At 36.5% G+C, this 20988-nt stretch overlaps 1 protein-coding gene across 2 annotated transcripts; it reads right to left on the reverse strand.

Moving 5' to 3' along the window:
- Positions 1-4321: 4321 nt before the first annotated feature.
- On the reverse strand, positions 4322-16429 carry LOC139948108 (DNA-directed RNA polymerase I subunit RPA12-like). Of its 2 annotated transcripts, XM_071946143.1 has the most exons (8): positions 16293-16429; positions 13137-13226; positions 10944-11053; positions 9536-9765; positions 8788-8897; positions 7799-8025; positions 6991-7217; positions 4322-6400 (listed from the first exon to the last, which is right to left on the reverse strand). In XM_071946143.1, exons 1-4 carry the CDS (start codon positions 16299-16301, stop codon positions 9744-9746), a joined length of 231 nt encoding a protein of 76 aa, XP_071802244.1. In that variant the 5' UTR covers positions 16302-16429; the 3' UTR covers positions 4322-6400; positions 6991-7217; positions 7799-8025; positions 8788-8897; positions 9536-9743. The 2 variants fall into 2 exon arrangements, with proteins under 2 accessions (XP_071802244.1, XP_071802254.1); XM_071946153.1 differs by lacking the exon at positions 7799-8025.
- Positions 16430-20988: the final 4559 nt, after the last annotated feature.

Raw genomic sequence — 20988 nt, forward strand, 5'->3', positions numbered from 1 at the left:
GTATTTATTAAAAGTATTGAAAATGTGTATAGTTTCAAAATTCAACTTGAACCCCCAAACCAGTTAAGAATTTATCCGAGAAGAAACATCAGCTGGCAAATGACAACCATAGCTAAGAAATATAAATGATCAACCAAGGAAGAAATGTAACCTGTTTTTCCAAAAGGAGTCAACATGCCTAACAAAAAACTAGTCTCATGAAAACATAAATTAACTATTTGGTTTCCACAAACTTGTAAAATAATTGTATGTGCTTTTTCAGAATATTTACAGAATCAAAGCGTTTTTTTTTTTTGGTTTATTTTCAATCAAATCTCATTAAATTTGACTCCTTTATGGTTTACAGGTTGCATTTCTTACTTATAAAGAAGGTACAACATTGGTATTCATATACTGCAAATAGAGTGCACACATTTTGACACAAAAAATATCATCTAAACTTTGCAGCGTTTCAAAACAAATTTCTTTATTTATTATTTATTTCGAAACAATTTTTCCATCAAGTGGACATTTGTATGAATGTTTACTTGCATGCTTACCAAAATTTAAGGTAATGCATGTTCACTAAATTTCTGCATTAAACTTATAAGTTAAATTCACAATAGCGTAACTACCAATGTTGTATCTTCTGTAAAGGCCGCATCTTATAGCTTGTTCTGTGACTTTATAATCTCAAGTCCACAAAAGGACACAGAAAGTCAACAATTACTATGTGTTTATGTCAAAAAAATGACTAAGTCCAAAAAAAGACTAAGTACAAACATTGACTATGAGTTTCTGCTAAAAAAATTACTAAGTACAAACAATGGCTAGTTTTTTGGTCAAAAAATGACTAAGTCCACAATGGAACTCCATTTTATTGTTATTTAAAGTCACAACAAGCTATAAGACGATACCTTTAATAAGGGGCTGTATTCCATTTTGATGTACCTAGCAATATAATCTTGTGGTAATTTGAATTTGACGCCTTGTATAAGTGTCATATGCAAATTTCTAGTTGATTACATGTTGGTGTACATTAACTATGGGATACAGTCTCTTCTGCACCCCTATAGGGGGTGTACTTGGTTGATCATGATTTTAATAATAGGGGGGGTAGGGCCAAACTTTTTACGGAGTTAATTTCGAACCGTACAACGGCACGAGAAATTTTTTTGGCTGACTTAGTCTATATAAAAAAGGCAATTTTTAAGGGATTTTTTTGATTTTTTTAAGCACCACTGAACTGTAGAAGCAGCAGAGTTGCGCAAACGTGTGAGCCAGTTAGTGTGGTCAACTACTATCTAGAAAGTGAAGCGACTTAATGATCTAAGTATTAATGGAAGGAAAGCATTTTATTAAGTTAAATCAAGTTAATGTTTCATTGATAGTCTGTTTTACCAAAGTCCTACTTTACATGATTGACAAACTAGAAAGATTGGGGGTTTTTTTAAAGTCCGAAGCCAAAAACAAACTAAAGATTTTTTTCAAGGTCCAAAACGTAAGTCGAAAGGATTCTGTTGCCGGTTAAAATGTTTGATGAATCTGTATCAAGTGTACCATCGGACGTCTCCCCCTGTTCGGGCAAACACGTCGCTAAGTTCTCGGAGTCAAGTTTCAAGTTTGAATTTTGGTTGAAGTGTAAAAGGACGTTTCCACTCCGTCACCGATTGAGTCCTGTACCATCAGAATCACGAAGACTTCAACCCAGATGATGATGCGCTGATCAGAGAAACAAGATTCCAACATGGCGGCTGAACTTGAACAATTTTGTTAATTTTTGTGACGAGCACAAAAAAAACAGAACTAAAATATGCATGTTTTTTTCAATATTAACAGCATACTCAGGAATGTATTGGTTTCACTTGCATTAGAAGTACTACACTTCTAAATAAATTTTGTTTCATATCAATCATAAATTTTGAATTTGTTAAAACATCGCAACATTTTAACAGTGTGTGTGATTACATGTTCAAACAAAGTCAAATTTCAAAGTCAAAAGTGAGGTTGTAAGAAAACATCAGATTTGCATCTTCATTGCATCGAGTATCATAACATGAGATATTGTAGATGACATTGGGTTCATGGAGGATAACTAGACTGAGAAAAAAAACTCTTAAAAAAACCTAACCTATCTCTAAACAAATTCTAAACTCCCAAGTACAACAAAGTTTCAAATCCTACGGAACTACAAATTGCTGATGAAGTCCCAATTAAGTATTGAAAATCTAGGATCAACAACTACTCCTACTGATTAACTTCATGTAAATCTGCAAACCAACCACTGCATGCTAATGATTTAGTATAAATTACAATTTTTTCATAAAAAACTGTCTGACGTTGATGTCGGAAAAGTAAGGTTTTATCAGTGACGATAAAATCACTGATAACTTAGTGTATTTTCCATCTAGAAAGACCCCTGTGATTCTGCAAACAGTGTTTGACTAAAGTAACAAAGCGACGTCTTATTTAGAATACCTATTCCTGATGTTTCTTTTTGGCATAATATTCATAACAAAATTAATCTAACAAGCGAGTTGAGAAATAACTAATAGTGTTTAAGTGATTTATTTAATAATTCTACACTAATAATGGACTAGTGTGTATGCTCCCTTTTCCTTAAACTACCTAGCCATATGACAAATTACTGTTTATTCTGAGGTTATTTAACTGAATAAGTCTACACTAATACTGCTAATACGCTAATAAACACCTAGTTTGATCCATTGTACACTTTGCTGTTGTACATGTTGAGACAATCTCATGTTTACATTAAAAGAATTAAAATAAGTGATGGACATCGCACAACATACAATTGTTATACTGACAAAAACTAGTAGCTTGCATTTGTTCCCAACAGTTCTACGGATTTAATATCATAAACTTGCCTACTCTTTTTAGAACCTCAAAATAATTAATGACCAAGTGTCTTTGTCACTTTAACAGTATGAATAACTAAGACGTCAACCCAGATGATGATGTGCTGATCAGAGAAACAAGATTCCAACATTGCGGCTGAACTTTACAAATTTTGTGAGTTTTTGTAAAAAAAAAACGCCCGAGTGTCATCACCATGTTCAAGCTGGAAAAGGGTTAACTAGTTGTAAAAATGGTTCACAATTATCAATAATTAAGACCCTAAAGGATTGAAAACACCTACTGCAGCTAAATTACTACGTTCATGAAAAATGTCTATTGGTTAACATCATTTGTAAATCATTTCCTCAACTGATTGTAGTTAACATACCCACTGTAGAATCTGTCATAGAGCTGACCACTCAAAACCTACAATGAACCACCTAGTTAATTATTCACTGAAATAGACCAATAGTTAACGTCATAGACTGAATAACCAACGTCAACCAGTTCAAGGGGTTTTAACTAACTCGGAAATCTTAACACTATTCTAACTTACCAAGGAGTGTAAGTAAAACCTACTCTGGCTGAGAACTATACCTGTCACAATAACATAATGCACAACAGCATCTTTCTAAGCAATGATGTTTCTTCTACAACAAAGCAACCTGTTTTACTTCCTACACAATCCCAATGTCATCTTTGATATCTCATTTTGATACAGTCAAAACTTCTTAACACAAGTGAAACCAATGTAAAAGCCTGAGTACCTGATTGAAATGTGAATAGCCATGTTCAGAATCTCGTTTCTCCGACCCTCGCACCAACATCTGGGTAGAAGTCTCCGTCATCCGTCAGGTCCAGAGTCTCCCTCAGATCAGAAGAGGATGTCCGGTTGCAGAAAAGGTTGATCAAAAAGTAGACCCGTTTACACAGGAACAGTATAGAGAGACGGGTACCAACTTAGGATAACAAAATGATCAGGTAAAAAATGTGAAAAAAAGTGCTATGGTCCTCAGTCCTTGACACTTTCGATACAGGCCCCCAAAGACTTCAATAGGCAACCAAATCCTTTCTTTCTTAGGGTTTTTTTTTTTTCAGAGATCGAGAAAGTTGAAATAGTTTGTCAATCATGTAAGGTAGGACACCAGTAAGACAGACTACCAGCGCCACATTAACAAGATTTCACTTAATAAAATGCTTACCCAACCATTAACTCTTGCATCATTAGGTCGCCACACATTCCAGATAGTAGTTGACCACACCAACCAGCACACACGTTTGCACAACTCTGCTGCTTCTACAGTTCAGTGGTGCTTTCTACAGCATTTAATAAATGGTAACCAAATTATTTAAGACATAATTTTTCAAATTATAAAAACAGCCAAGTACAACATTTACCATCCTTGAGTTGAAATAAAAGTTATCTCTGAAATAAGATTTTTTTTTTCATCAGCTGATGCAAAAAAAAAATTAGAACTGTTAATTATTACTGTCACAGCAATGCAAAGAAGAAAAAACAACATTTTTCAAATGTGACTGTTTCGTAAAAGATATAGTACTTTTAATCAATTTCATTTTGAGTTTGGACAGGTGTGCATCACACTTATCCAAACATTTCGTGCCTAAAATGAGTAAATTTGGTTAAATTGATGGCGTACTTGTAAGTCATGAAGATTGGTCCAAAGAGGAACACAATTTTAGGATGTGTTTTGGTTGCATTAATTGTCGTGAGTGAGTGCAAGTTGTACTTGGCTTCACAATCATCAAAGTATCAATATATAGAACCAGAAGCACTCCCACAATTTGAGTCACAAGCAAATTTTACAGAATGTTTTGTTTTCCTAAACCGATTCAAGATATTCCATCTCTGGGAAAATCTAGAAAAGAAGAGTTTTTAAAGCAAGCAAAGTTTGAAGAGTATGAGGGGAAAAAACGTTTGCCAAGAGAGTTTTGAAAAAAGATTAAAATTCCGTATTTTGGAAAGTAAAGTCAAAAGTTCTATGTAAAAAATGTATGCAGTTTGTGAACTCGTTTCGTGGGAATGTTTTGATAAAAAGTATCAAAGACACTGGACACCATTGGTACTTGTCAAAGACTAGTCTTCACAGTTGATGTATCTCAACATATGCATAAAATAACAAACCTGTGAAAATTTGAGCTCAATCGATTGTCGAAATTGTGAGATATTAATAAAAGAAAAAAATGCTCTTGCCGCACAATGGTCACACGAAGTTGTGTGCTTTCAGATGCTTGATTTCGAGACCTCAAATTCTAAATCTGAGGTCTCGAAATCAAGTTTGTGGAAAATTACTTCTTTCTCAAAAACTAAGTCACTTCAGAGACAGCAGTTTCTCAAAATGTTTTATACTATCAACCTCTCCCGATAACTCATTATTACCAAGAAAGGTTTATGATAATAATTAATTTTGGGTAATTACCAATAGTGTCCACTGCCTTTAAAATACACAAATATTATGCCTCGTTCGTTCTTTAAATCGATCAACCCACCCCAGGGGTAAGGGGAGGATCAATCAATAACAATTCATGAAGGTAAACAATTAAATTTTAGATACTCATTTTTTGAAACTAGCTATACAGCATGAGTTATTATACAAATAATGAATGTTTATGAATGCAATGGTGCAAGTATGTTCAGGAGTTGAAAGATGGAATGTTCTATTCAACGAAGCGAAGTCAGGTTGAATAGAACATTTTATCTTTCAACAAATGAACTTATTTGCACCCTTGCACAAATGAAAAACATTCATTATTTGTTTTATATATTGTCCAAGTAGATCTTTGTCATTTTGATTGGAAGATACAAGTTTCATAAACAAAGTGTAGGCCTACAATTTCTAATTGTGAAATTACACCCATTTCTTTTGGGTCGGCCTGTTTGACAATATGCGTTCTGTACAGCTGTTTTGGGACACGCAGAAGCCAAATGCTAGTAATGTGCCTTGCAGTAACACTGCTGCCTTACCAAAGACACGCGCACGCAGTGATGTTATTTGCTCCTCAGCGTGCAATAGTAATTTTCGGATGGAACAAAAAATGCACGCTGAGTGACGTTAGCATGCAATAGTACTTTTATTTGCCAACACATGACAGACACTCCTCCAATCAAATGGCAAGGATCTGCTTGGGTGTTATTTAACACAAACTAATGTAAGCAAACACTGACAGTTTAAAAACACCTTTACCACAGTTCGGCCATTTCGTCTGGTTCCTGTGTACCGATAAAGACCCGCTCGAAACTCTCAAAGTTTGAAAAAAGGAACCAGACTAAATTTGGATGTCAAGCCTCGTTTTGTTTCTTGAGACAATCCTGATGGCACTGTGAGTGATAAAGGATCCTTATCTTATTTAAGTACCCATACTGGGATGGATGCTCGGCCTCCTCATCAGTAAGATATCTCTCTGGCATCAGGTGGTCGTCATCGTTGTTGCGTCGGTGGTGATTTCATCTCCTTGTTCCAGTGAGCTCTTGCCTCGAGTTCCTCTCAGTGTAGACCGATCCGAAGTTGTTGATACTCTTCAGGAGTACTCAATCTCTTGATGCCTGTAAATAAAATAATAAAATAATAAAATAAAAATTTACTTTTTAATTAAAAATTAACCTTTGACCCTAACCATCCTGGGGTCGATTTCACAAAGAGTTAGAAAGATGAAATAAAACAGTGAAAGTTTCAGCAAAATAGGTCTACTGGTTCTACTTGCTGAGAAAACAGAAAGAAGCAATCCCTGTCGCAGTAGCGATGAATCCATCCGAGGTAAAGATTTCGATACATCAACAAATTGTTGGTTTTTCCTATCATTTAAAAAAAAAATTGGCCAGGGGTTTCCTTACGGGTGGCGAACCCTTTGTCACTGATTTTTGCTCCTCTGTTTTCACAGGTAAAACATAAAACTTCTGAAATAAAACAAACCTATTTGTACATCAAAATATTTTGGGGGCATACGTTATCTTTCAAAATTTACCAAATGTCAACTTTTGATTTGAAGTGGCGCAATTTTCAATCAAACACAGTTAAAAAAATTATCCAGGGGTTTCCTTACGGGTGGCGAACCCTTTGTCACTGAATTTTTGCTGTTCTCTTTTCAGAGTTTAAAATATAAAACCAAATATTTGGGTACTAATTCAAAACTTACCAAATGATAAATCACTTAATATGAAGTGGCGCATTCAATTAATAAACACAGTCAAAACATCGGCCTCCTCATCAGTAAGACATCTCTCTGGCATCAGGTAGTCGTCTTTGTTGTCGCCATCGTCGATTTCATCTCCTTGTTCCAGTGAGCTTTTGCCTTGAGTTCCTCTCAGTGTAGACCGATCCAAAGATGTTGATTCTCTTCAGGAGTACTCAATCTCTTGATGCCTATAAATAAATAATAAATAAAAAATTACTTTTACATAAAAAATGAACTTTTCACCCTAACCATCCTGGGGTCGATTTCACAAAGAGTTAGAAAGATGAAATAAAACAGTGAAAGTTTCAGCAAAATAGGTCTACTGGTTCTACTAGCTGAGAAAACAGAAAGAAGCAATCCCTGTCACAGTAGCGATGAATCCATCCGAGGTAAAGATTTCGATACATCAACAAATTATGTTGGTTTTTCCTATCATTTAAAAAAAAATTGGCCAGGGGTTTCCTTACGGGTGGCGAACCCTTTGTCACTGATTTTTGCTCCTCTGTTTTCACAGGTAAAACATAAAACTTCTGAAATAAAACAAACCTATTTGTACATCAAAATATTTTGGGGGCATACGTTATCTTTCAAAATTTACCAAATGTCAACTTTTGATTTGAAGTGGCGCAATTTTCAATCAAACACAGTTAAAAAAATTATCCAGGGGTTTCCTTACGGGTGGCGAACCCTTTGTCACTGAATTTTTGCTGTTCTCTTTTCAGAGTTTAAAATATAAAACCAAATATTTGGGTACTAATTCAAAACTTACCAAATGATAAATCACCTAATATGAAGTGGCGCATTCAATTAATAAACACAGTTAAAACATCGGCCTCCTCATCAGTAAGACATCTCTCTGGCATCAGGTAGTCGTCTTTGTTGTCGCCATCGTCGATTTCATCTCCTTGTTCCAGTGAGCTTTTGCCTTGAATTCCTCTCAGTGTAGACCGATCCAAAGATGTTGATTCTCTTCAGGAGTACTCAATCTCTTGATGCCTGTAAATAAATAATAAATAAATAAAAAATTACTTTTACATAAAAAATGAATCTTTCACCCTAACCATCCTGGGGTCAATTTCACAAAGAGTTAGGACTGGTCCTAACTTAGGACTAGTCCAGGAGATATTACAAACTTAAGGCTAGTCCTAAGTTAGACGAGTAACTTGTCCTAACTCAAGATAACACTAGTCTTAACTCTTTGTGAAGTCCACTGCAGATCCTTCAAGATCCAATTGCATGTTGTTTGTTTCTGTTTTGCTGAATGCTACACTTGTAACCATATTGTGCTTTACACACATGTCATGTAAACAGTGAATTTCTGCTTGAACTAATCCTCATGTAGCACTGAAATCCGTAATTCAGTGACGCTCGTGGCTCTTCAACAATGTTACCCCTGATCACTAGGCCATTTATTTTATTCATCAAACCAACTCGGCTCCCTTGGGAATAAACTGCCTGTGCAGCCAAATATGTAGTGGCCAAGCTAAATAAATCACAAGAACCTTCTCTGCCCTCACAGGTACCTACTAACCAATCTATGGAAACTGTATGATCAACCTAAAAGGGTCTACAAGCCTAAAGCCCGGTTCATACTTCCTGCAAAATTATGTTGTCACGAACTCGCAATGAATAACTCGCAACAGTTGAACTGTGTCACAACCCCTTCGAAACATTCCCTAAGAAAACAGGGCTGTGTCGCCAAAATTCACCGTGCATTTGCAGGAAGTATGAACCAGGCTTAAGTAGTCCTTAACTTACTTGCATGATGGGCAGAAATAGAAGACAGTTTTTCTTTCATCAGCTGATCGTGTTTGTCTGGTGTGGAAATGAAGTCCATCGTGACCGCACTTGGCACATGCCCCGTCAATCTGAAACCAGAGCAGATATAAAAGTGAAATTAAGAAGTGGTGAAAAATAACCAAGCTCTGATAAAAACAAATTTGTGATAATACACCTAAAGTTAGGGCCATAACTTTGTTTTTTTTGTCAATGATTAATAGACAAAATATAGAAAGATGAAATAAAACTGAAAGTTTCCGCAAAAAAAAGGGTCTACTGGTTCTACTTGCTGAGAAAACAGAAAGATGCAAACCCCGTCACAGTAGCGATGAATCCATCCGAGGTAAAGATTCCGATACATTAACAATATAGGTTTGGGTTTTTTCCTCAAACACTTAAAATAAATTGGCCAGTGGTTTCTTTACGGGTGGCGGACCCTACGTCACTGATTTTTGCTCCTCTGTTTTCACAGGTAAATATAAAACCTCTAAAATAAAACAAAACTATTTGTATATCAAAATATTTGGAGGGGTTTACGTTATTTCTCAAAACTTACCAAATGTTAACTTTTAATTTCAAGTGGCGCAATTTTCAATCAAACAGAGTTTAAAAAATTGTCAAGGGGCTTCCTTACGGGTGACGAACCCATTGTCACTGAATTTTTGCTCTTTTCTTTTCGCTGTTAAAAATATAAAACCAAATATATGGGGGCTTGTTCAAAACTTACCAAATGATAAATCACCTAATATGAAGTGGCGCATTTTTCAATTAATAAACACAGTTTAAACATCAGTCTCCTCATCAGTAAGACATCTCTTTTGCATCAGGTGGTCGTCTTTGCCGTCGTCATCGTTGTCGATTTCATATCTTTGTTCCAGTGAGCTCTAGCCTTGAGTTCCTCTCAGTGTAGACCAATCCGAAGATGTTGATTCTCTTCAGAACTCGATCTCTTGATGCCTGTAAATAAATAATAAATAAATAAAAAATTACTTTTACCATAAAAAAAAGAACCTTTGACCCTAACCATCCTGGGGTCAATTTCACAAAGAGTTAGGACTGGTCCTGACTTAGGACTAGTCCCAGGAGATATTAAAGACTTAAGGCTAGTCCTGAGTTGGACGAGTAACTTGTCCTAACTCAAGATAAGACTAGTCTTAAAGGCAGTGGACACTATTGGTAATTACTTAAAATAATTATCAGCAAAAAACCTCACTTCGTAATGAGTAATTGGGAGAGGTTGATAGTATAAAACATTGTAAGAAATCGGCTCCCTCTGAAGTGACGTAGATTTTGAGAAAGAAGTAAGTTTCCACGAATTTGATTTCGAGACCTCAAGTTTAGAATTTGAGGTCTGGAAATCAAGCATCTGAAAGCACACTACTTCGTGTGACAAGGGTGTTTTTTTCTTTCATAGTTATCTCGGAACTCCAACGACCAATCAAGCTCAAATTTTCACAGGTTTGTTATTTTATGCATATGTTGAGATACACAAAGTGAGGAGACTGGTCTTTGACATTTACCAACAGTGTCCATTGTTTTAACTCTTTGTGAAGTCCACCGCAGATCCTTCAAGATCCAATTGCATGTTTTGTTTGTTTGTTTCTGTTTTGTTGAATGCTACACTTGTAACCATATTGTGCTTTACATGTACACACATGTCATGTAAACAGTGAATTTCTGCTTGTACTAATCCTCATGTAGCACTGAAATCTGTAATTCAGTGAAGCTCGTGGCTCTTCAACAGTGTTACCCCTGATCACGTAGGCCATTTATTTTATTCATCAAACCAACTCAGCTCCCTTTGGAACAAACTGCCTGTGCAGCCAAATATGTAGTGACCAAGCTAAATAAATCACAAGAACCATCTCTGCCCTCACAGGTACCTACTAACCCCTGTGCAATCTATGGAAACAGTATGACAAACCGAAAAGGGTCTACAAGCCTAAAGCCCAGTTCATACTTCCTGCGAATGCGAAGCAAATTTTGTTGTCACAAACTCGCAATGAATAACTCGCAACAGTTGAACTGTGTCACAACCCCTTCAAAACATTCCCTAAAAAACCAGGGCTGTGTCGCCAAAATTTACTGTGCATTTGCAGGAAGTATGAACCAGGCTCAAGTAGTCCTTAACTTACTTGCATGATGGGCAGAAATAGAAGACGGTTTGTCCTTCTTCAGCTGATCGTGTTTGTCTTGTGTGGAAATGAAGTCTATCGTGACCGCACTTGGCAAATGCCCTGTCGATCTGAAACCAGACCAGATACAAAAATGACATTAAGTGGTGAAAAATAACCAAGCACTAAAAACAAAAAAACATTGTGATAATACGCCTAAAAGGGAAGTTTTTTTTGTCAATGATTAATGGACAAAATATAGAAAGATGAAATAAAACTGTGAAAGTTTCAGCAAAAAAGCTCTACTGGTTCTACTTGCTTAGAAAACAGAAAGCAAAACCAAATTAACAAATTACGTTCGTTTTTTTCCTAAAATTAAAAGAAAAATTGGCCAGGGGTTTCCTTACGGGTGGCGAACCCTTTGTCACTGATTTTCGCTCCTGTTTTCACAGGTAAAATATAAAACCTCTGAAAATAAAACAAACCTATTTGTACATCAAAATATTTTGGGGACGTACGTTTTTTTTCAAAATTTACCAAATGTTAACTTTTAATTTGAAGCGGCGCAATTTTCCAGATGCAATTCCCTGTCACAGTAGCGATGAATCCATCCGAGGTAAAGATTCCTATGCATTAATATAGGTTTGGGTTTTTCCCCCGACATTTAAAAAAAAATTGGCCAGGGGTTTCCTTGCGGGTGGCGAACCCTTTGTCACTGATTTTTGCACCTGTTTTCACAGGTAAAATATAAAACCTCTGAAAATAAAACAAACCTATTTGTACATCAAAATATTTTGGGGACGTACGTTATTTTTCAAAATTTACCAAATGTAAACTTTTAATTTGAGGTGGCGCAATTTTCCATCCAACACAGTTAAAAAATTTGCCAGGGGTTTCCCTACGGGTGGCGAACCCATATCACTGGAGTTTGCTCTTCTTAAGAGTTAAATATAAAACCTCTGAAATGAAAAAAATTCTAACCAAATATTTGGGGGGAAGGTAACTTTCAAAGTTTACCAAATTATAAAAAAAACTCATTTTAAAATGGAAAGTGGTACAATTTTTTTTCAATTTAACAGTTACAAAATTGGCCAGAGGTTTCCCTACGGGTGGCGAACCCATATCACTGAATTTTGCTCTTCTTAGAAGAAAACCTCTGAAATAAAACAAAACTATTTCTAACCAAATATTTGGGGAGGGGGAGGGTAATTTTCAAAACAAATTAAATTAAAAAACAAAATCGCCTGTTAAAATAAAGTGCTGGTACATTTTTCAATTAAAAACAGTTAAAATATTGGCCAGAGGTTTACGGTTGGCGAACCTTTATCACTGATGTTTTCAGAGGGATAAAACCTCTGAAAAAATAAGCAAGTACAAACAGAGAAATTTTGGGGTTGCTTTTCTTCAAAATTTACCAAATGATAAACCACCTTTTATTCAAACCAAAACTGTGCATTTATCTTTCAAACGATTTCATAATTGACCAGAGGTTCCCCTACAGGTGGCAAACCCTTTACACTGATTTGTTTTTGTTTCTTTCCTGAAATAAAATAAAACGGTAAACCCAAATATTTTGGGGTTATATGAGTCAAAAGAAACCATATGAAATAAATCACCTAATAAATTTCATCTATTGTGCATCTATTGTGAACCCTTTTCACAGATATGAATTGTACATCTTGTTTTGTTAACTCAGAGTTAAATATAAATAATGAAACCTCTGAAAGAATAAAATACAAACAAAATGTTTTGGTGGTTATAGTATAGACAAATAAACAACAATAAAATACAAACATTTCTGTATGTAAACATCAAGATATAAACGAAAACAATTTGGACATTTCCTAAGACAAGGCCAAGTAAAAAAAGAAACGCTACATGTTCAAAGGCTGGGTTTCTCAAAAAAAGAAAGGAGGGGCTTTTTGTTTTGTATTTCAAGATGGCCACATTCTTTTTAAAATGTCAAATATCCATTGTTTTTTCTACTGCTCAAACACACAATAAATAAATGAAACATTTTGGTCAAGACATTCAGATTGTTTTAGCTGAGAACATTTAAAAATACCCTCTAAGAAAAATGTGCGTAAATTTTATTTAAAAATGGCATAAAAAAATGAAATAAAAAAGGAAGCGGCTTGTAAAAAGGAAGCTGGCGGGGACGTTAAAAACATCTTTCTCTTTTTACTTGGCCTAAAACTCCAGTGTTTCACTCACCAGTGGTCCTAGGTCTTTCTGGCTGACAACCTGGTGACGACCTTCAACATTCTTGCTAGAGTTGAGACTTGGGTATGAATGATAGACCACCTGTAATGAGAAGGAAGACAAAAAGTGACTTTTCATTCATTCAAAAATATGCCGTCTGTGCTAATGATGTGATATATGCGATCACCACTGAGTGATACAAAGAACAAAAAAATCACTGATAATTTTAATAAACACAACTTTACACAAGTGTTACATTTTGTTGAAAATCTGTGAATGAAAAAATGTAATTTGGACTTGTGTTGGTCAATTTTGAAATCATGAGTGCTCGGCACCAGCAGGTTGCACGGCACAGACCCTGCCTCACCATAAGATTTGAAAGTCTGAAACATTCATTTCCAAAAAAGACAAGTCAGACAGTCAATGGGGATAACTTTCCGTATGGCGCCATCACTTTTTCACTCATTTTTACAAACAAAGGGATATCTCATTGAGATAAATTAGATACTATAATATTTCATATGAAATGAAAAAGTGACTGTACCAAGGGTATTTCTTTTAGTTTTTGTACCACAACCAGCTGACCACAACTAAAAAAGATGATTTTATTTATATAAAAAAAATAGGCCTGGGCGAATTATTCGAATATCCGGTTAATGGCGAATAGGTTTTCCTATCCGTAACCGCGGATGCCTTTTTTTTCTTAACCGAATATCCGCATAGGGCGCGAATACCTATTTACAAACCGGATAATTCGTTAATTACAACCGAGTAACCGGATATTCTTTAATATCCGAATATCCGCGGACGTCGGGCGACAACTGATATGAATGTTTTGTCTGAATTCTTATGAGACTTCTATTAGAAGACAGCATAAAACAGCATAAATTAAGTATTTAACTATGCTCACCTCCGTGAAGAGTTAAAACAATGACATTTTACACGTAATTTGTTCAAAGATTACAAAAGTTTTCCTTCACGTAGAGTCAATCACGATCAAAACAAAAAGCAAATCGCCATCTTTAAATTAGATCCGGTCATTTTTATGAATGAACCGAGTGACACTGTCTAAAACTAATATCAATCCGCCCATAAGATCTCATTCACAAACGAACAGCGCCCTCTAGCGGCAAAAAAAAAAAAAAAAAAAAAGTTTTTTTTTTTTTTAAATAGCGCCCTCTTGCGGCGAAAAAGCTATTCGAATATCCGGTTAATTTCGGATAGTTGGCCAGCGGTATCCGAATAACAAAATTTCACTATTCGCCGAGCACTAAAAAAAACATAGACTTTTTTTTACAAATTATAACATGACCTAGCCCCACTTGTGTGGCCAAGGATGGCTGAATCCTTAGACACTTGTCCACCCCATTTCCTCATGCAGCTAAGGAATAAAAAATTCTGGCGCGCTATCTACGAGCCACTCGGCATTATAAACCGGCTGAATGTGTGAACTACGTAGCACGTGCGCATAAAAAATACACAAACTTAATTCACAAAAAACAGCCGTTGATTTGTATTCACGCCCTCACAGGCCCTCAGCTCGGCAGCCCAATGACGTCATGTTGATTCGCATATTCCAAGATGGCTGCGCCATGCACAAAACGATGAAATTAGAGTCGGCGAAAGGTAGCAAAACTATCGTAAAAAATTTCTTTTTAAATTTTTATTTGTTTCACTTTTCAATACACACAAAGCAAGCTAAGAGTTATGTGAACACATTCAGCCAGTTTATAATGCCGGGTGGCTGGTAGATAGCGGGCCAGAATTTTTGTATACCTTATAAAGTCCTTAGCTGCATGAGAAAATGGGGTGGACGTGTGGCTAAGGATTCAGCTGTCCTTGGCCACACAAGTGGGGCTAAACTACTCCTAGAACTATTTCGGTTTCGTCCGGCTATCGTCTCCCGTAACCTCATAGGTTTATATCTCTCACGCGTTAAACGACCCATGGTTCAATGAATTTTGGCATCAGGAATCTCTCTTTTTTTTTTTTTTAATCTCGCCAAAATTAGGCTCTATGTGTCCTTTGATGTATCAATGTGTATTCTTTCGACCAGAGAATCCACTCCACAATCTCAAAAATTGTTAAAAATGATAAATTCTTACCGTAATTTCAGATTCCCTATCTACTGTACGTGTTACTCCTCTGCCAACAATAATTGAAAATACCCGACCTCGTTTTGCGAAAATGCGTCACGAGAGGGCGGGTACGATCCGTGATTTGTGTACAAAACATACACGGAACCACGAAGCTCGCACAGGGTACCAGTATGTACACTTTTTGCACACAGCCGTTTACATACTGGTACCCTGTGCGAGCTTCGTGGTTCCGTGTATGTTTTGTACACAAATCACGGATCGTACCCGCCCTCTCGTGACGCATTTTCGCAAAACGAGGTCGGGTAATTTTCAATTATTGTTGGCAGAGGAGTAACACGTACAGTAGATAGGGAATCTGAAATTACGGTAAGAATTTATCATTTTTAACAATTTTTGAGATTGTGGAGTGGATTCTCTGGTCGAAAGAATACACATTGATACATCAAAGGACACATAGAGCCTAATTTTGGCGAGATTAAAAAAAAAAAAAAGAGAGATTCCTGATGCCAAAATTCATTGAACCATGGGTCGTTTAACGCGTGAGAGATATAAACCTATGAGGTTACGGGAGACGATAGCCGGACGAAACCGAAATAGTTCTAGGAGTAGGGCTAAACATGACCAAACAACAGCCGATGAGCCACCAGGATGCAACCATTACAAAGGATGATACAAAAGGCAATCATTAATCCTACAGACAGGCCTAGTAGTAGTAGGCCGATTTATAATGTAAATTACAAAATCAATGTTGAAAACTTAGTGAAGTGTTATTTATAAATTATTATAAATATTTTTTTTATACTAAAAAAAAAATTGTTTTTTGTAAACTACAAATTATCAGTCACATGTCATTTACATTATCAGAGTCAAAGTCATTGAGCTGAATTTGCATTATTATGTATTTAATATAATATTCAAAGTATGTTGCGATCAGCCTCCTCCCCCACCGCCTCTTTGGCCACTGCCCGACCCCGCCTACCCATTTATAATAACGCACAAGTTCAGGGGCCATCACACACAACTTTACATGCTCCGGTTTCCACAAGAAATACATATATTCCAAACTTACTTTTTGCATTTACTTTGTGAGGACATGTCTTGCATTTCATTACTACCGTTCCTTTTACAGGAAACGGTAAAATGGAGCCAAATTGCGGGCAAAATTCTCTCGAAGAAGCAAGTACCTCCTCTCCTTCCATGTTTTTGAGAAACTCTGATCCAGCATGCGTTTCTGAATGGGACGCACGTGATTTATCAAGCTGGACTTTATCCGCTCATTCAGCGTTGAATTTGGTTTAGGGTATCTGACTATAGGAATCGCGCCATCTGTTGGCGGATTGTAGATTCTCCCGCGCAAAGTTAATGAGTTGTACTAATTGATGCACCTGCTGTATGATTTTGATAAATTCTGGTTAAAAAGAACCACACCACATCACTATCTAAGAGAGGAATCCCTTCCCACAACTAAATCAAAATCGCTTTAAATTTGTTTTAAATAATCCCTGGAACATTACAAAAGTTGTCACTCACAAAGATGCAAAAAATCAAAGACATTATATGATTTTGTTTAACCATGATAATGCTGGAAAATAGTTTTTGCCCCTGCTATTTTATGTTTGAATTGTCTTTTCATGTGTGTCCTCAAATGCATTTTGTTATTTTTAACCACAGGGGTAAGTTTGCATAATAATAAAAAACAAGATAGGAGTAAAAAGTTATGTTTTAGTTGCTGCTGGGGGATAAGCGAATTGTTTTTGGTTTGAATTTTCTAATTCAAGATTCGCTGGCAATTCTTGGCTATTTTAACTGGCGTTTGGCAAGAGCAGACAAGAGACAAAGTTATTTAACATAATAGGCTAGGTTTATCTCCCCCCCCCCGTATGGCTTCCAGCTCCCGCCCTCAGTTTTTTCCACTCATAACCCCACCCCCTCCCAGCGTTGACAGAATGTAGTACCCTCCCTCTACTTAGCATTACCTCGCTTATTATAGACCCCTCCAAAATGTTTGTCATTATCTCCTCCTTGATATCATCATTTTGAACTTTCCCCCCATTTTGATAGTCAATTCCTATTTACCACAATAACCATACAGCACCACCCCCCATTCGATCATTTGTTTTGTTAACATCTCTTACACTATTTGTGTTCTCCAATTATCCACTCTTTAAAAATCTTCATTAACCAATGAAAACAAACCAAAAGCCAAACAACAAAAGTGAAAAAAAAACATCCATTTCATCAAATATGAAAAGTTATTTTATTAAAACAACATAACGTAACAGGTAAAATTGTATTGAGCTTTGACTGTATTTGTGATCCATTTAGTCTAAAAAGATATTTCTTTAATATGTTTTCAAAACTACATGATTGAAATGAGCACATGTTTTTTATCCAAAGCTGACCTTGGCTCTTGGCTTAAAATATCAAGAAATCAAGTACTCTCTGTTGAATTTGTGTTACACTTAGGTGCGAGGTCCATTTAAGGCTGGTGTTAGATGCAATTGTGTCCGCCATTCAATACTGTCCGCTCCGGACACTTTTGCATATGCAATCGTGTCCGGGGCTATGCAAGAACTATCCGGTGGACATGTCCATGACTGTACATGTATGTGCGTGCGTAAGCGAGCGTGCATGTACTGAAACTATATAGTGCAGCATGAATATTTACATTTTATGATTGCAGCGAATACCCAATGGCCGAATATTTCCAAAATGTCATTCATGACATGCACCTAGCATGTAAAAAATGCAAACGTGTTCCGTCAACCAAGGGCGTTTAATTTACTGCAAGGACAGTTTTGCACAGGGCGGACACAACTGCATATGGAAAGGGGGCCAGGCAGACACAATTGCATATGCAAAACGGCCAGCAGACATTGTTGCATATGCAGCAGACATTATTGCATATGCAATAATGTCCTCCTGATAGTATTATATAGAGGACATAATTGCATGCACCACCAGTTCGGCAACCGTCATACGGTTGACAAACGCTTGAAGACTGCATCTTTAAATTTTGTTAAAGCAGGCTATCTTATTCTTATACCCCGTCAGGGTGGGGCTTACATATGGCAAACTCTCTGGGCGAGTGGCATCTGTGGGGGAAAACACACCTAGCCAAATGGTGTTTGTTCGCCTTTTGGCCCAGTGCCTTAAATGTAAAAGTAAAAACAAGGGGAAGCCTTGCCTTTTTTTCAAAGTAGGGGGACATTGAACTTAAGACAAAATACTGAAATTATTATCTAAATTTATGATTCAATGTTGTGTTAGAAGTTTTGAACCAAAGTGAGAGCATTTAATTTGAAAAAGTCACAAGAAGTAAGCCTTGCACCCTTTCAATTAAGGGCAAACTTTTGAACCAAATTAAAAGCCTTAATTATAAAATTAAAAAAGATATCAACTTTGCATTTTTAATTCCTTTTTGGCATAAAATGAAACCAAGGTGACAAAATAACAAAATTACAAGGCATAGGCGCGATTTTTAACTACTTTTAAAAAATTGAACTAGAGCTAGATACCTAGAGGAATGTACTGCAAACTCCTTAACTTTTTTTAATAAATTAAATGCTCTTGACATTTGTTTGCCCTAAATAGAAGGCAAGGCTTGCCTCTTGAGAATTAATCCGTAGGTCACAGGTTCAAGCCTCAAACTTGAAGGAACACGTTGCCTTGGATCGGACGAGTTGGTCCAAAAAAAGCCGTTTGTCCCATAAATGGCTGACCGTGTTAGTCGACGAGGTAAAAGGAAAACCGTGCAATCTGGAGGTGTTGTGTGGATCATTGTGTTCTACTTTTATAACATCTTTCTATCCATATGCATTTTATAACAAACAGTTACACACACTTTTCAAAGACCAACTCGACCGATCCAAGGCAACGTGTTCCTGTAATCAACCCAAACTTTCTTTTCCCAAAAAAAACTATATAAAAAAGAGAGCAGCCTTTGTGATTATGAAAATAATTGTATCTGATATAATTCTGAATTTAAGATATCTTTAAAACGTACCGCAGTAATCATCCTAACAACTGGATATGTGGCCAATGACTTTATGCCAAAAATATGAGACTGATCTTTTAACCCCTCGTCCGAAGCGCAGCGCTTTTACACGTGCCTATCCTTTCCAGCTTTTTGGGAGTCAAAGTATACACAAAGGTATTGACTCCTAACAATGGTAGGCATTTTACTGAATATATTCCACGTCTGCAAGGGTTCAATAAGGAGATGAATTGCAACTTTCTAGTAGACAATTGTACGTTATTTTTATTTCCACACTGCAGTGCACTGCCCAGAGTTTTAATGTAATTGAACATATTCCAAAGTGAGGTTGAGAGTTTTTGAAGTTGCTTTTTTTGGCTTGCATCTTTTACACTGTGGCGGAAATGTAGACCTCGTCTGACCTAAAGTCCTCTCACGGGTCGTCTTCAATAGCGCTGCCACCAGGCGGGAAATTTAAAGGCCTAAACCACCGGAGTTCCGCCTCACCGGTTTAGATTATCGAGTTGGTAGACTAGGGTTCGTCGTCAAAATATATGACCAAGTAAGAGGATAAAACCAAATCATTAAATCGGCACACAAGATGATTTAAATTCTGCAAAATAGCAATAACTGTTTTATTTGACTCCACTTCACCAAATTATTATTTACATCACTCAATATCTACAAGCCAGGGTTTATCAGTTCTCTTATATTTCCCAAATGAATCCTCTAAATTTACTGGTCTTCCACCTGCAAATCCACTACTTAAACACGTTAAAACTTAAACGATACTAGGCTCCAACCTACAATATCCACTACTATAATCGAAGTGATCCTGCGCTCTACAGCTACAACAAAATCCACTTATTTAAACCTATAATAAACGACAGTGATACCAGGCTCCAACCATACAATATCCAACTGCTCCAAGTGATTCTGCGCTTTGCAGCTTCAACAAAATCCACTTATTTAAACCTATAATAAACTACAGTGATACCAGGCTCCAACCATACAATATCCAACTGCTCCAAGTGATTCTGCGCTTTGCAGCTTCAACAAAATCCACTTATTTAAACCTATAATAAACTACAGTGATACCAGGCTCCAACCATACAATATCCAACTGCTCCAAGTGATTCTGCGCTTTGCAGCTTCAACAAAATGCACTTATTTAAACCTATAATAAACTACAGTGATACCAGGCTCCAACCATACAATATCCACTGCTCCGAGTGATCTTGCGCTTTGCAGCTTCAACAAAATGCACTCTAACTATAAACACTGCAAGGGTCCTGCGCTTTGCAGCTTCAACAAGATCCAATCCAAACGAATCCACGAGCGATGAAAATTATAAGGGAACTGTCCACTCCTTGTCTGATAAGATAAACTTGAGCTTTGTAATATAAAACACACCAAGTGATATTGTCAAGGCCCTGTGGCTCCAATATCCTCCTCTACTACTTACAATTAATTATCTACAAATCTAACACAATCCTAATGGCTCCTCGAGTTCAGCTCCTCGAACTCTCGTGGCTCCTCGAGAATGCTCCTCGAGAAAATCTAACGTAATTCCTTAAATAGCTCCACAGTCCGTAAATAATTATCCTTTACTAATTACAATTAATTATCTACAAATCTAACACAATCCTAATGGCTCCTCGAGTTCAGCTCCTCGAACTCTCGTGGCTCCTCGAGAATGCTCCTCGAGAAATTCTAACGTAATTCCTTAAATAGCTCCACAGTTGCTAAAATAATTATCTGACTGCACAGCTCCTCTAATAAGTTACCA

Source organism: Asterias amurensis, chromosome 1 (genome assembly GCF_032118995.1).
Source record: "Asterias amurensis chromosome 1, ASM3211899v1".
In the NCBI taxonomy this organism is placed as follows: Eukaryota; Metazoa; Echinodermata; class Asteroidea; order Forcipulatida; family Asteriidae; genus Asterias; species Asterias amurensis.